This window comes from Cyanistes caeruleus, chromosome 1, assembly GCF_971803275.1.
Source record: "Cyanistes caeruleus chromosome 1, bCyaCae1.hap1.1, whole genome shotgun sequence".
In the NCBI taxonomy this organism is placed as follows: Eukaryota; Metazoa; Chordata; class Aves; order Passeriformes; family Paridae; genus Cyanistes; species Cyanistes caeruleus.
In genome coordinates, this window is record NC_141701.1 from 134335993 (window position 1) to 134353126 (window position 17134).

The window sequence follows — 17134 nt, forward strand, 5'->3', positions numbered from 1 at the left end:
TGAAATAATTCTTAAAAAATGTTGAAATTAATTTTTCTTTAATGTGTATCCATATTTTTCCTAAAAGTACTCTTTATGTAAGAATATTAGTACAGCTACTTTAAGAATATCATAACAAATATTACTAGAAGAATTGCTTTAGTTTTGAGTGCACTACAGAAAAATTGATCTGTTGCTTTTGTTATTTGTCTGGCTTTTATGAATGACGGCAGTTTAGAAGGCATTAAATATTAGTTTGTAGCTGCATATCTTGAATAAAAAGTCTGCCTAAGGATATTTAGGTAGAACATATTCTATTGTGTTTGTGTGACAAGATTTTGTTAATAAGGGGACTACAGGAGAGATTTCTCTCAAAAGCTTCCAGAAACTGGTAACTAGTGAGTGACCTCTCCCTGTCTTTATGTTTACCTAGGAGCCTTTTCTTCAATTTCTGTGCCCTGTCCAGCTGAGGAAGGGAATGACAGAGAGCATTGGTGGGCACCTAGTATCCAGCCAGGTTCAACTTAACTTGGTGTGTCTTGTTTCCACAGATGGGGCATGAGGAAGTCAGGATAAGGAAAGTAATCAGGGAGGTAGCTGGCAAAACTTGGACTGAACAGAATTAGAGAAAAAAGTGGAATGATTGTGGGGACTTCATGTTCTGATTGTGGTGAAGGTGAAAATTTGTATTTTGAAATACTGTTGATTGAGTGATGTGTGTTTCTTGTCCATTACATAGGTGAGTGTTGTTTGCTTTGCATTTCACGAGTATGAGAAAATATTTTTCCTGTGCACATTTTGATGGTGTATGTAGTGAATACAGACCTAAAACCTTATTGTACTGCAACTCAAAATATGAGAGAATTGCAGTTTCTGGTCTTCAAGGTTAGAAGTACAAGTGGAGAAGGTGCTGCAGAAGTGCAGTACGGTTTCTGTGTATTTCCCTGCCGTTTCAAAGTGGGAGTATTAATGCCATTTCTGATTTTGCTTCCTTCATGCTTTTTGTTTTTTCTTCCTTTTGTTTGTGTACTGCATTCTTCCCTGCTTGTATGCTTATGCATATTTGTTACTTGGTTTGTAAATACACGGAGAAGTTCAGAAACTTACCTGAAGCACTTTCCTACAGTGGAGATAAGGTCTGCTACTTTTCTTCTAAGTTTTCATTAGCTACAGTAAACTGAAATGTACATGTAATTTGTGCAGTAGTTTATAATTACATAATGCAGATTATGATTACGTAGAGTATTCAGGCTTTAAAACAGTGTTACATCATTCAAGTACTACTTGAGTGAAATTTTTTTAGCATAGATGTCAATATAACAGGTACTTCAGTAAATAGTCCAAAGGTTCTTTGGCAAAATTACTAACCAAAGTGAGGCTAGAACAAAACATTTTCCCTTACAGGAATTGCATAATCCTTATGTGGAAATATTTTATGACTGTTTGTTTCATTGTATTCACTGGCAGAAGAAGTCTCTAAAATAAGCAAAGAGTTTCTCAACTCGTGAGAAAAGCCTTGCTAAGAATTAATGCTAATGTTTTATAGCTAGGAATTTTTAGGATAAAACTGTGGTATGTTGCAGAAGAACATTGAAATGATCCATTGTATACGGTATATTCTTCATGTAGATTGAATTGATTCAGTTGCATACTTTCAGGCTGATAAAAAAAAAATTGGATGCTTAGTTGGGAATGCAGCCAAATGTGACAGGCATTTCTCATAGCCTTCTGATGCTTTATATTGAAGATCAATGTGTGAATCTTTATGTATGTTTATAATTTGGATTCTTGCAACATCTAGCAGGGCTTACAAGTCTTAAGTGTATGGTAGGAGATAAATGGTTTTGGACTTGCAAAGTTGGAGTAGCCAGATCATGAGACACTTCGTGTGTCATCACTGTGTTACATTGTACTCTACATTATCTCACTTCCAGTTACCTTACATACCTCACTGAGTAAAAGTATGACTAAATGTCACCTGTAGTACTGAGTGGATGGTCTTGGAAGAATGCTGATTTGCATGTTGAGTGCCTCTAATCTTCTTGTCATAGTCTACAAATTTATTATCTATAGTAGATATTTTTGACAGAGCTAACTGAATCTGCATATATTTTTATCTGATGCCTTCATAAAAAGATTTAGGTTGAGTCTCTTTAATTTATCCAGGTATAAACCCCAAAATGCTTCAGGTAGTCAGTCTATTTTTCTTCTACCTGTCAACTGTCTGCTTTAAAAAAAAAGTTCTTTCTTTCTCCTGGGACAGATGACTGAATAGAGATGGGGCAGAGATTTGGCAAATTTGTCAGCATCAAGAAATGGTTATTTGAAGATGAAGATGACTTAATTTCTTAAGTTGTCAAGTTGCAGAACATAGCACTTTGGAAGAGAAGTACTGACAGCATGCATTCGTTTGCTCTATTAGTGATGTCAGCCAGTTGGGGATTCTTGGATGTAGCAGAAGATACTTTGATTCCTGTTGGTTCTTCGTTGTGGTTTATGAATGCTGGAGTCTGGTGTGAATCATAGTGAAACATTGCAACTTTAATTTGCCTCTTCTTGGGTATTTGACAAATTGTGTAGTTAGCTCCTTGCTGACTTTAGCTTCAAATCATGGCATGGTTGTAAGTTTATAGAGTCATTTAGATCAAAATAGTGAAAGTGGGTATTTTGTGAGTTTATAAGGCTTACATAGGATTTATAAGGTCTGCAGATACCATAGGTTGAGAATATTTATAAAGTATATTGCTATCCCACTGTAGTTTAGAAACTGATAAATAAGGAAGTGTGGGTTTGGTTTTGTAGATAGAAGTCTCTTCTTTGGCTGCGTCAGGTGTTCCTAAAGCAGCTCATCCTTTTTACTGTATTGAACAGAAGAAAAATGAAAGAAAGAAGACAAGTATTACAAAGCATGGACGTTAAAATAAAAAGAATAAAAAGAAACTCTGATGGGAATTTTCATAGTACCTAGTTGTTTTTAAAGTAAAAGCATGAAAGAAATTATCAATAAAATATCAGAGTATAAACATTTGGTGTAGCCTAAGTTTGGTGTGAGTAGAAGTTCAGTAATTTTCAGCAACTGCTGGAAATGCTTATGAGTTTTACTGGACTTTCTGGAGGCTTCAAGGGCTGAGATGTTGATCTTCCCTGGTTAGTCTTTGTACGTTGGCAGTAGTGATCTTGCTTCACTGAAGATAGCTTGAAGCAGAGAATAGAAAGATGAGATGTCTCTGCATTCTGAGGGCTGGGAGTAAGCTATGGCCAGCAGATGCAGATGTGGGTAGTCTGAGCCTATCCTATTGCTGGATCTGTTCTTGTGCTACATACCTGTAGACTCGCATCTATTGATACAATTTATGCAAAGATCTAAATTTCCAGATAAAAATATCTTGGCAGCAGTGTACTGCTTTGCACGACTCTGCAGATTGTCTGTGGGTTTTTCTTTTTGTTGTCTAGTTTTGTAAAAACTGTTCCTTGTAGGCTCTAAGGTACTTGTTTTTCTGTAGATAGCTAAATTTGAGTTAGGTTTTCTATTAACTATAATCTAGTTGTCTGTGGTTCTTAATTTCAATTAACACACTTTCATTGAATTGTCTTTAGAATGTGGTGTTTCTCTATAGACAGAGCTGTGTTTACATTGTTTGTTCAATACTGTATTTTTCTGAACCTAACACGAATTAATCACTAAATTAGACCAAATTTTTCCAGCTTTATTGGGGAGGAAAAGAAAATTTTTCCTGTCTTCAGTGTTTTCATTCCAATGTTCATGTCTTATATTTTTGCTTATATATTCTCTTCCTATTGATGAAAACACACTAGGGTAAGAGGAACATGGAAAGTATAAAAGGAAATTAGAAAATATAGGATTCTTTCCCCTGGAGAAAATGAAATACTAATTTCAGATCCTTTAGGGGAGAAGGAAAATAAATAACAAGAACGTTTTGACTTCTGAAGATAATTTTTCATTGAAAGAAGTGAATAAACTTCAGATAGTTATGTACGGGTTGGATGATGTATGTACAGCATTGGCGTAACTGGAACTCTAGATGTGATTTTTAATAAACTCTGTGTTCAGAGTGGTTTTTTGAATAGTCTTCATTTCTCAGAATATTTGCGTTTTTGACAGCAATAGTTATGTGTTTGCCAGCATTAAATTGTTTTGCTTTAACTAAAATAACTACCCATATCAAGATCTTTACCTTTTAAACCAGTTTTTAAATCCATATTAAGATATTATTAGGGTATTATTTGAAGTAGTAGTATTTAAGACTACCTAGCGTATTTGAAGTCCGTAGGATTGGGAAAGATCATCTTAGATATAACAAAGAATATTACAGGTGACTTCTACAGGTGTCTTTTTTTCCGCTAACACCCAAGGGTGAGACAAAATGTTATGGAATACTGGTGAAAGCAGGTGAAGCTGTACCACAGAACTTGGGGTATGAGTATCTGGACACAGTCATTTGTGCTGCGAGCTTCTGCAGCTACTGATAAGTGGGAGTCAGGGCTGCTAAGAGCATGATGGGCTGCTGGCTGGAAAGCCATCGATTAGAAACTAACCCTCTGATCAGTTGCTTACCTTTGTAAATATGTCTTTGTGCTTTGAGAAAGTGTGTTGAGTTAGTACATTTTGATATGTACAGAAATACAGCATGGTGTGCTGTAAAAGAGATGTATTTGAAAGAAAATTCAGAAGTAAAGCAATAAAAGGCTTGGTAATTGACTCTTTCCTTCTAGGTTAATCTTAAAAAAAGTCCTAAGAGTTTGGAGAATTCATAGAACCTTCTAATGGTTAAGGTTGGAAACAAACTCTATGATCATTGAATCCAGCTGTTAAGTCAGTACCACTGTGTTCAACACTAAACTGTGGCTATAAGTGCCACATCCACATGCCTTTTGAACACTTCAGGGATAGTGATCTTGCCACTTCAATGGACAGCCTGTTCCAATCAGCCTGATCACCCTTTCAGTGAGGAATTTTTTCCTAATATCTAATGTAAACCTCCTCTGGTGCAGCTTGAAGTCATTTCCTCTTGTCCTGTCACTTGTTACCTGGGAGAAGAGACTGACACTCACTTTGCTACATCCCTTATCAGAGAGCATGGAGATGTGCAGTTTGTAGATAAGCTATTCCCTGAGCCTCCTCCAGGCTAAACATCCCCATCTCCCTCAGCTGTTCCTCAGCAGACTTTTCCTCCAGGCCCTTGCCCAATTCCATTGCCCTTCTCTGGACTCTCTCCAGTACCTCAATGTCCTTTTGGAACTGAGGGGCCCAGAACTGAACACAGAACTCGAGGTGTGGCCTCACCAGTGCCGAGTACAGCGGGATGGTCACTGCCCTGGTCCTGCTGGCCACACTATTGCTGATCCAGGCCAGGATGTCATTGGCCTCTTGGCCACCTGGGCACTGCTGGCTGATGTTCAGCTGCTGTTGAGCAGCACCCCCAAGTCCTTTTCCAACTTGCATCTTTGCAGCCACTCTGCCCCAGCCTGTAGCACTGCAGGGGTTGTTGTGAGCCAAGGGCAGGACCAGGCACGGGGACTTGGCCTTGTTGAACCTCAGACCTCTGGCCTCTGCCCATCAATGCAGCCTGTCCAGATCCCCCTGCAGAGCCTTCCTGCCCTCCAGCAGATCAACACTCCCACCCAACTCAGTGTGTCTGCAGACTGACTGAGGGGGCCCTGGATCCCCTCATGTGGATCATTGCTGAAGATATTGAACAGAACTGGTTCCAGCCCTGAGCCCTGGGGAGCACCACTGGATGTGATTCCATTCACCAGCAGCCTCTGGGCCCAGCCATCCCAACAGTTCTCTACCTGTCCTACAGGGCACCTGGCCAAGCCATGAGCAGCCAGTTTCTGCAGGAGGTGCTGTGGGAAATGGTGTCAGAGGCTTTCCTGAAGTCCAGGTAGGCACATCTAGAGCCTTTCACTCATCCACTAAGTGGGTCACTTTGTCACAAAAGGAGATCAGGTTGGTCAGTCGGGACCTGCCCATGCTGGCTGGGCCTGATTTCCCTGGTTGTTCAGCATATGCCTGTGATGGCACTCAAAGTAATCTGCTTCATGACCTCTCCAGCACTGAAGTTAGGATGATAGTCCTGCAATTCCCTGGATCTTCCTTTCAGCCTTTGTTTTAGATAGGTGTCTCAGTCGCTAATCTCCAGTCAGCTGAGACCTCCCTGGTTAGCCAGGGCTGCTGGTGAGTTGGCAAGCTCTTCTGCCAGCTCTCTCAGTATCCTTGGGTGGATCCCATCCAGCCCCATAGACTTGTGGCTGTCTAAATGGCATGGCAGGTCACTGACAATTTTCCTCCTGGGTTATGGGGACTCCGTTCTGTTCTCTGCTTCTGTCTTCCAGCTCATGTTTTCACTAAAATGTGAATTAAAATTGCCACAAGTGGATTTAACTATTCTTCTGTTTGTTTAGTGATTAACAGGAGCAGCAGAAAAAAATGTTTTGTCTGATGACTTTTAACTCCTGTTGATGAAAAAAAAATTAGAAGAGGTTGAGTGTTTGGGTTTAAGAACTGTTATGCTGCTGTTATGTATGTTATGTATGTAACTTGCTGTTTTTGTTATTTCTAACTTCATGGATCATGTATTGCAATCTCATAGAGTTGTTTCTTTCAGTTAAATACTGTTTGGGCTTGGGGTTTTGTTTTTTTTTTTTTTTTCTCCTGTTCTCAAGCAGTATGAAACAGTAATTCTGTTATCAAAATGTACTTTGGAGAATAAAAACTGTTCTGGAAGTGTGTCATGCTGGGTATATGCATCTTGACAAGGAATTTAAGATTCCAAATGCAACATTTTTGCATATATGGCTGATGCTTGTTGAAAATCTTGAAATACATGAATGTCAGGAAAATATCAAAACAAAATTGAGCAAGAAATCTGTCTGTATTGCTACCAACATAAAATCAGTCTGTTTCAAGTATATGCTTTTGTTATTTTGTTTTTTTTCCTTTCGTTCTTTCTTTAGTTCTTTCTTTCCTTTGTTTCTGTAAGGCCTTTGGTTGGACTTCCACTCTTGATTTGTAGCCAGTGTAGATAATGTGCAAATAATGTAGTTATATCCCTTATATCCTTTCCTGACCACCTGTGTTCCTGTTACATTTGTTATCTGTTGTTGTTCTTGTAGCCTTATGGAAAGGTGGCTCAGAGAAGTGATCTGACTGAAAAAAAAAAAAAATTCTTAAGTTACTGGTTAGGATTTCCATATAGTCAATTGTGAATGCTTTTCCCAGAGCAAGGAAGACAGTAGAAAGGACACAGCAGGCGATGGTCAGTGGTCTTCTGGCAGCACAGTGCAATTATGCTACCTTAAAGTGAGCCTGTAGTAAAGTAAGCTGGAACTGCAGCCTGATGTCTTGGCTAACTTTAAGGAACTGTGGTCGGTTTAATCTGCTGTAGATCTTGAGTTATTTAGGTTAACAGGTCACATTGAAAGAAGCGTTTTATTGCCTCATTGCAATGCTGGGAATTCAGTCCTGCAGGATTTTACTTGGTTGACAGTCATTATTCAGGTGAATGGTTCCAATGGCCTAGCTTGGGCCACAGTTCAGTAAATTACTTGCACAAGAATTCGCTGACTTTTGTTTTCTTATAACAAGAGACAGCATATAATGGATGTCTGCACATGATGCTTTATGAATGTGCTCCAAATTTTCAGAACCCTGAGGGAAGAACAATTTTATATTCCTATTACTATTTTTCTTCTCTCCTGCTTGTATAGTCTTGTCCTTGTCTCTCTTTATCTTCCCTATTTACCATGTGCCTTTTGCTCTTGCCCTTCATTTCAACATGAATAAGACAGTCTCTTGGATTGAATCAGTTTTTCTATGCCTTTCCAGTTGAAAAATTGGTAGAGCTACGTTTACCAAAAAGACTTGAAAAACTGTATTTGTGTAATGTTACCTAATGCTGGTTAAGGTAGCTCTTAGTCCTGGTTAAAACAGAAAGGCGTATTTATCTAGAATTGAGGAAGAACACTTTATACCACAATGTAGTGGAGCCAAGTTGGACTGTAACTGTTTCAGTATGGGAAGCTGGAATTATTTGGCTTCTTGTTTTACTTTGGTCTTCCATTCTTGCAACTTTTTTCTGATGAGTATCTTTAGTGGACACCTCTGTTCTTTTCCTTTTTTCCCCTTTTTTGTTTTTTTTTTTTTAAATTTTTTTTTCTTGTTGATGTTATTATTTCAGTTCTTTATTTCTTCTTGCTTATTTTTACTTTTTAAATAATGTTGAGGGGATAAAAAGTTTTTCTTTTTCTGCATGGATCTCTCATGCTTCTGATTTTAGTTCTCTGCTGGGTGATGTTTTAAAGACTGGACTCCTCAGGAGGCAATGGGTTTTTCATCAGACCCAGGCAATCTCAATTCGCCTGAATGCTAAAGGTGTAGGATCAGTCTTTGTTTACTTAATTAAGTTGCTGTTTATGTAGCTCAGAAGTGAGTTGTGACAGTCATGCTGTCAGACTCTTCCAGCTTCACAGCTTTGAAATAGGTTTCACTTTAGTCCTCTCCAGGAGACCTCATAGTCCAAAGCCATTCCTGCTGAGAGTTCACCCCAGTTCTACATGGACAGAAGCTAGATCCATGAACTTAGTCTCTGTCACCAAAGAGCTGCAAAAATGAGATGTCCTTACACTGTGTAAGGACAGTAAGGAAAAGGATGATGTAATTTTCTACAACTTCATTGTGTTCCTTCAGTCAGTATTTGTCTCTTTATGCAGATCTAATTCAGCTGTCTGTACCTACAACCCACATATGCTGCTGCACCTCCCTGTATTGGACTGGTGCCCTTTAGCACACGAAAGGACATGGTTATTCTCTAGGGTAACAATCGGCCTCTGTAGTGTTCATGTTTGCACTGTTTAACCTAATGATGTTTATCTGAATTGTTGATCTGTCATAGCAGTTTGCCCTATTTGTGCTATGATATCTTGTAGGTGTTGTATCTGCTCTTGCTACCTACTCCCTCTGCCCTGCACAGCTGGTTATAAATTCCCCACAGTGTTTCTGAATGCTCAGACAAGAAATCTGTGTCAGAAATCCCTTGCCAGAGATCAAACTTAGAACACACAACTGCAGAAAAGAGCCCTGTCATGGTCCATGTTCTCAAATATTAAAGACCATCTGTATGGATCATCAGATTATTCCATATACTGTGTTGCATCATCAACAGGCATGATAAAAAGATCAAAATATTATTCCATCTATTTTAGAACTAGTAACAAAGTGTTAGTTTAAAGAGAAAAAAATCTCTTCTAGCTGCTTGTCTTAAGGCATGAGATTCACTGTTTCCACCTGGCAAAGCTCCTGCTTTTACTACGTGGTGTGTATTGAAACTTGACAGAGCAGAAATGGGTAATGGAATCTGAGAATGTGGAGGCTGGGAAGGAGTTAGGTTCCTAATACAGAGAAAGGGAGAAAGGCTCCAGGTAGCTGTCTGCTCTGTTAGCTTACTAGGGTGCTACTTTATTGCAGATTGTAGCCAGATTTCATGGCACCGGAAGTGCTCGATGTCATCAAAGTGCAAATATCTTTGCAGAGTAACCAATTGTGAGCACCATGAGAGATGAGTGCAATTCTGCACTCAAGTTTTCTTCCACTGTCAAAGCATTCTCCTCCAGTTTTCTGTCTTGCATCTCCTCTGACTGGTTGCAGCCAGGACTGCAGAGGATTAATGAGGGACCTGAGTCCTTGTAGACATAGGAGACAAATCAGGTGAAGCTGATGAGACTGAATGGAGCCTGCATAAAGGACCTCTTCTGCATAAAGGGCTGGCTCAAGTCATTGCACCTTAGTGTCCTATGATCATTTTGATTTATTTTGTGATAAAGTTTGCACAAGAAGCTTGCTAGTTCTTTAATTTCTGGTGCTGCAGTGCTGTGGCTCCCTTCTTTCAGTTTTGTTGGTGCAGCTGTTTGTGGGATTATACTTAAATTGCATCTGTTATATGACCTGAATTAAAGATGTTAAAAAGTTTATTTCATTCTATTTCACGATTATGTTCTAAGGGGCAGCCCTACAGATAGTTGTGTCAGTACCTGAGGGAGAAATTAATGAAGGGGAGGTGAAGGGGAGAACCTCCTAAACTGGTTTTGCCACTAGAGAAAAATGTGTGTCAGACTTCCATAGGCTTGCAGAGGTGGGGCAAGGTAGAAGCTGTTAACAGCTTCTCTCAGTTACATCATCTTGTCTCATTGGCTTTAAGCTGCCAGCTTGTAGCTTTGCCGTGGGAGCAAACTTTATTCCACTGTGACCATCAATACATACCGAGCTTCTTTCATTAGGAATCTGATTGAGTGTATCAGAAATTCACTGAAATGAAACTGTTGCTACTGTGTATCTCTCAGCACTTAAGTATTCAATATCTGGAGAGCTGTAGTGTTGGAGATACAGCTCACAAATATACTGTATATGTACGATTTTGTTTAAAATGAACCAATTAGTTCATTTCAGAGTCTTGACAAAAAAAAAAAAAAAAAAAAGGTGTAATGATCCAAGTCTTCCAAGTCTGCAGGCAGCTTGCAGAATGATTAAGATGTTTTCGGTCACTTTTATATCTAAGTTTCTCCAAAGACTTAATGCTGACTTTCAATAAATTGCTGATTGTTTTAGTGAGTGTGAGAGAGATGAGTGAAGCAAAAGACAGAAGACTGTAATCCTATAGATTCTTCTTTCTGTGTGCAGCTCTCTACGCCAGTGCACTGAGAAAAAATAATAGATTTTTTTTTTTCTAATTTACCCTCCATTAATGCCTCTTTGCTGATAATAAAAATTTTTTTACACATGGGGAAAGATAGTCTTACAAATTTACAGGTTAAGATAGTCCTCAAGATACACTTTAACCATATGAATTTCAGGAATGGAATTTCTAGTTCCTCAAATAAGTTTGCACAAATTGTTTCTGAGGCACTTCTAGCATCATAGCTTCCTTTATCCGTTGTGTTGTCAGTTAGCTGGTAATGGAGAATAGCACTGTTCAGGGAACAGCCAAAAGAACAGGGTTTCCATTCTGTTTGAAGGATATGGTGTTAAGTTTGTGTCTGATGATCTTGTTTTGCTTAAGATTATTAGGTTTGTATGCTTTGAGTTGTCCCTAATCTGGAAATACATAAAGGTTGTAATATGGTGATTCCTAGGTATAGGATCCTGTATAGTGGTGTTTCTGTACTTGTAATTTGGAGCATTTTAAGTGGAATTTATGTCAAATCTGGTAATTTCTGTCATCTCTAATTTGGAATTGGTTCACATGCTGTAGGACACTTATATATAAACATGATATTAGGAACTTGAAAGGAGTCAGTGATGGAAGAAAAACTGTTCTGTTGTGATCCTGGTGTATGTTGAAAGAATATTACATCATAGATGACTTTGACCCAGGACTAGAAGGGATGCTGAGCAAGGTTGCAGATGATATGAAAGTGGTAGGGGCTGTTGAATCCCTTGAAGGCAGGGAGTCCCTATGGAGAGACCTTCATAAATTAGACAGCTGGGCAATCACCAACAGTATGAAGTTTAAGAAGGGCAAATGCCAGACTCTGCACGTGGGATGGGGCAGCTGTGGATGTACAGACAGACTGGGGAATGAGAGGCTGGAGAGCAGCCCTTTGGGGTCCTGGGGGTGCTGATCCCTGGCGAGTTGACATGAGCCAGCTGAGCCAGCAGTGCCCTGGCAGCCAGGAGGGCCAACCCTGTCCTGAGGGGGTACCAGGTACAGCATGGTCAGCCAGGCAAGGGAGGGAATTGTCCCGCTCTGCTCTGAGCTGGGGCAGCCTTACCTCGAGTGCTGGGGGCGGTTCTGGGTGCCACAATATAAAAAGGGCATTAAACTGTTAGAGTGTCCAAAGGAGGGCCATGAGGATGGTGAAGGACATTGAGGGGAAGCCTTGTGAGGAGCAGCTGAGGTCTCTTGGGTTATTCACCTTGGAGGAGACTAAGGGAAGACATCATTGGAGTCTACGACGTCCTCGTGTGGGGATGAGGAGGGTCAGGCACTGATTTCTTATCTGTGGTGACCAATGCCAGGGCCTAAGAGAATGGTCTGAGGTTCTGTCAGGGGAGGTTTAGGTTAGATATTAGATAAATGTTCATCCCCCGGAGGGTGGTTGCACACTTAATAGGTTCCCTATGGAAGTGGTCACAGCACCAAGAGTGCTGACAGAGGTCCAGAAGCATTTGGACAATACTCTTCGGCATTCTTGGGATGGGGCTGTGCAGGAGGATTAAGAGTTGGGCTTTGATGAACTTTGTGGGTCCCTTGCAGTTCAGCTTATTCTGTCATTCTGTGATCAAACTGCTTATTTCCAAGTGTGGTTTTGCTACAGTTGTGAACTTCTGACCTCCTCTTTCTGAGACAGAAAGTGAGGTTGGTTTTCATGTCTCAGGATAAGTGGGAGTCAGCAGAGACTTTGTAGACAACCATAGTTATGTGCACTTGTGCTGATCGTATCTACAGCACTTCTTCTGTGATTGACCATCTTCTGGTCTCTCCTGTATTGACCATCATCTGGTCAATACAGAGAGACCAGGAGAAGGAAATACAGTAGGGACTGTGCCCAAACTTTTTGGCATTTAAGTCTACCCTGTGCTATAGTTTTTGGAGGCTTGTGTCCAGAATTCCAGGGTGTGGAATCCAGGAAGAAAATCTAGGCGGTAGAACTGTGAGTAGCTTTAATGTGTGTCATAGTTTCAAGATCTGGTGGAGAAAGCTTTATTTTTCACAAACTAACATTAATATTCGAGTAAAGGTTAAGGGGAAACACACCCATTCACTTTTAAAGAATGGTTACTTCCTTAATATCAGATAAGTTTTAATGTGTGTGGTTTCTTTTTCAATGCTTCTGTGATCATTCCATTTTTTTATTTTATTTTTGCTTTTTTTCCTAGAGATGTGAATTATGCCCTCATAAGGATGGTGCTTTAAAGAGAACAGATAATGGGGGTAAGTTTTATTCTTGCTTTTTGTGAACTCTCTTATTTTGTATGAGGGAAATAAATCTGTAGAAAAAAATTACAGGGATCCTAAACATAAATGAAAACACTGACTGCGTTCTAAAGAGATAACTATTTTACAGTAACCCTTATTTGTCCACTTTAGGTTCAGTTTACTTTGAGGACATCTATCATCATTCTTAGTTTTGTTTTTAGGAAAAAAGTTACAATAGAAAAACTGCATTTTAACATAAGATTTAATGGGTGAAATGTATGGATTTTATGTGTATTTAGTTGGAGCCTGAGTATTTATAGAAAACTGTTGAAAGTGTACCATTCATGGAGGAAAGTGGAATTTTTATGTCTGTAGCCCAGACTGAATGCATCAGTGCATTTTCATAGGTTGACTCTTTCATGCCTGATTTACTAATAGGTTCTGTAACAAAGAAGTTAGAGCTGGAAAGTTGCAGTAGTGATTACCTCTCCCTTGCATCTTTCTAATTTCACTGTTCAGGTTATCATTAGTTCTGCTGCTGCTGAGTAGAACTGCTAGTGAAGGTCTCCACTGAATGTCCTGTCTTGATTATTTTATACTAATAGCTGGGTGATATGAGTGCAGAAATTTCAATTAACTTTTCAATCACTTTTGGAATGCTGCCTTCTCTTTCTAGTAGGTATTTCTGAATTCCCATCCATCATCTATCTGTAAATAGCCTGGTCATTTTGATACTGAGCCCTTTCTCTTGTGAGAGGAGAAAGTATGATCTGTATTCTGGAATTTACTTGGACAGTCTATGTAAATTGTATTCCTCAGATTTTGTGCTGTGTACGTAATAGTCTAGCTAATTTATATCTTAGCTTTAGTGTTGATGCAGCTTTGCTATTTCTGTTGCTGTTGAGTTGCAGGAACACAGGGCCTGCTCACGTTTTTTGTGCTGATCTACCCTTTCCCTTGTGTACCTTTGACTGCTCTGTTCATATCTATATCTATATCTATATCTATATCTATATCTATATCTATATCTATATCTATATCTATATCTATATCTATATCTATATCTATATCTATATCATCTATATCTATATCTATCTATATCATCTATGCTCTAGGTTTACCATTTTAGTTTAGTGACTCAAACACATCACTGAACTTAGTGCCCAGTACTTAAGTCTTACTCATCTTCTTGATTATTCCTCTCATATTGATACATGCAATGTTGAATTAATTTCTTTAGAAATGACAGCTGGACACTTTCTTTTCAGGAAATTGTAATAAGAAAGCCTCAGATGTCTTGAAATATACAGTAAAATTTGTGAAGTATGTAGTAGCTGAAGTGTTTTCTGGTTTTATACTGAAAGTAGTATTTGGGAATGCTTTGCTGTTGTCTGTGGTGGTCTTGAAACTTTGCATGAAGTCTTGAGAACTTTAATAGTGTGCATCAAAGATGTGAGCATCCTGTTAGTTAGCTATCTTATGGCTCTATTAATTGTAATTATAAATTATTGTCTGAAAGTGAATTACTCTGTAGAATTGAAATGCTTTGAGTTTAAATAGCAAAGGTATAACACTGTACTATAATTTTAATACCCAAGTGTTTTCATCAGTGAAAGGTTTATACTGAAAATTTCATAGCTGAGAGGCTTAAGAATTTATATTTTCTTCTGAAAATACCCAGCCTCTGTAACAGATCTTGTCCATGGTGTTGAAAACAGCAAATTCTACTTGGTGGACCAAATGTCCTTTAAATAATAGTTTTACAGAAGGGTGTGCACCTTTAGTCACAAATACTTTTGGTCAAATACTTTGACTGGTGTTGCATTTCAGAAATCTGCATTCTTACCTGAAGCTTTCCTTTCAAAGGGTTGCCTAACAAGAGATTATGCCAGAAGATTTTTAGACTTAAAGAAATACTGTTGAAGATCAGATAATGGGCCTGTCAGTTGAAAAAGGCATTTTCAGTAGGTTAATACTTAATTTTTTTTAATGTAGTTACACTTTTTGTTGCCAAGCAAATTATAAAAAGATATAGGTATTTGAGAAGAAACTTGGAAACAAACATTTCTGGTGAAACCTTGTAAGGATCTAGCTTTATAAACTTGTAATTATGCTGTCTTTCTCAAATTATAGAAATAATTAAATGGTCTTAGCTTTTCAGAACAAGAGAAGAAATTGCTGATTTTAAGTCAGTGGTATAAGGTTTTTCTTCTTTCTGCCTTCTGGCAACAAATAACTTCATTTTGTAGCCAGAAAAAAAATGAGCTTTTTGTTTTGGGTATACAGATAGTTTAGCCAGTACGTGCTCCTCTAGTGTTTTTTAACAGTCTTCTGGATATTTTCTTTATAATAAGGTGAAGGACTGTGTTTTGGGTGTTGAAGGTACCGTAATTTCTTTTATGTTTGGAATATTAATGGGGTACTGAGCTTTTACTGCCTCATTCCGTGATTTTCTTAACCTATAGTAAGATGCTGTTACTGCAGTGAGGGTCCTTGCTATACATTGTTTCCTCTTTTGTGAAGGTACTAGCTTTTAAAACTTTGCCTTTTTTCTGCCCCTGCATTCCTTTTCAGCTACGTGAAAACTTCTCTGACCTAGCTGCCCATGCTAATGGTGATAGAAGGAATGGCCAGGAGTGTTCTTTTAGCAGCAGCCTGTACATTAGCTGTCTTAAGTTAGTTGCACACCTGTAACTGAAGGCAGCCTAATCTTAGAGCTCTTTTGTAAAGGTGTTACCTTGCTTTTAAGAACTCTGGGGCACTGCATGTATTACAGTAGTTTGGGAATCAAACTTGTGTTGTTTGTATTATTAACTGACTATAGATATAATTAATTGACTATATATTATGGAAGCATATGGTGTGGTTGTGTTGGTGTTGGTATTTTGTTTTTTGTCCCTCCCTCCCACCCCCGCCTACATGGTGTGAGGTTTCTTGGTGTGCATTCTTCCTCCTGCTCCGCCTCCTTTTACTGGCCTTTTGCTGCTTATCTGACCTTTTGCTGGAGCTCACAATTTCTTTAGATTTGCTTTTCAGGTTTTATATTTTTGTTTGGAGTCTGACTCTGCTTTAGTTGTGCTTATCAGGTTCATGTGTGTACTCCAGTGTCAGAATTAAAGTTTTCAGTTATTCCCTAAATACGGCATTATTGCAGCAGTACTGTCATGGATTTTACAGAGAACTTAAAAGTGACAGCCAGAGATAGGAAGAGGAGAGGAACATACCATGGAGACCAATCAACATTTGTCCTGCTCTCTTTGTCATTGTGAACTAGGTTCTTGAGAAGGGTCTTGTGTGCCTTCTCAGAATAGTTTCCCAGCCTACTAGCATTTATGCTTTGGTACTTCTTGTTCCAGACATGGTATTTTTGTGTTTAATGGAAGACAAGTCCATCACACTATTGAAATGTTCCCTCTGTATTAGTGTCTATAACGTGTGGCAAGGCATTTTGTAGTTGATCAGTGTCCGTGGCTTTCTTTTGAACCTGTTAACTCATGGTTTAATTTGTTGCTACTTGGAATTTGCAAACTGGGGTAGCAAAGGCAAATTATTCTGCCCTCACATTTCCAGTACCTCTTCCCATAACCTTTTTGGGTACGCTAGAGAGTACACTGATGCCTGCCTGTTCTTGGCTTGGTGATGGCAGCTACTGGTGCTGTAATCAGAACCTGAAGTGAGCCCAGAGAATTCTGTCTGGATTTGTGTGGAATATGTCCTAGTCTCCTTCAGTGTCCCTCCTGTGCTTTCCATTGTCAGAGACCTGAACTGACCTTGAGCAGGAGCAGCTAAGGTCTGTTTGCACGCGCTTGTTCGGTCTCTGTGCAGTGTGAAAGTGGCCATTCTGCTCCTGCACCTGCACAGTTCTTGGAAACAATACTATTGGATTTAGCTGAGTGGAGTCTGGACTGAATCTGTGGTGTGGTTTATCTGTCAGCAGGTTTATCTGTCCTAGGATTGTTAGGAGTTGGCTGTATTTAGCTACGTATTTGATTTAATTAATTTTTAAGAGTAATAGGACATTACACAGTTATGAGCAGGGTATTTGTAAGAAATTTTAGGAATTAGCTTTGAATAAGTTTTAATATTTTGTCTGCCTAATATCTATGACTGTCTTAGGGCTATGGTTAAGATTTGTGAACAAAAATTAATCCTTCCTGCATGTGGATTTCGTTTTTACATAAACACTAGGACTTTTTCAGTGTTCAGAGACCGGAATTATA

General features: G+C 38.9%; 1 protein-coding gene across 22 annotated transcripts in view; it reads left to right on the forward strand.

Annotated features, from left to right (window-relative positions):
* MLLT10 (MLLT10 histone lysine methyltransferase DOT1L cofactor) overlaps positions 1 to 17134 on the forward strand; it is a 135872-nt gene that overhangs the window by 18613 nt on the left and 100125 nt on the right. For 20 of the 22 annotated variants that reach the window (XR_015278689.1, XR_015278696.1, XR_015278692.1 and 17 more), the window contains exon 4: positions 12875 to 12929. The exons of the other annotated variants lie outside the window; for them this stretch is intronic. Coding sequence is in view for 17 of the 20 variants with exons in the window: in XM_086860367.1 (XP_086716493.1) it covers positions 12875 to 12929 (55 nt within the window). In the remaining 3 variants the exon portion in view is untranslated. The remainder of the gene's footprint in view (positions 1 to 12874; positions 12930 to 17134) is intronic. 22 annotated transcript variants of the gene reach the window in all.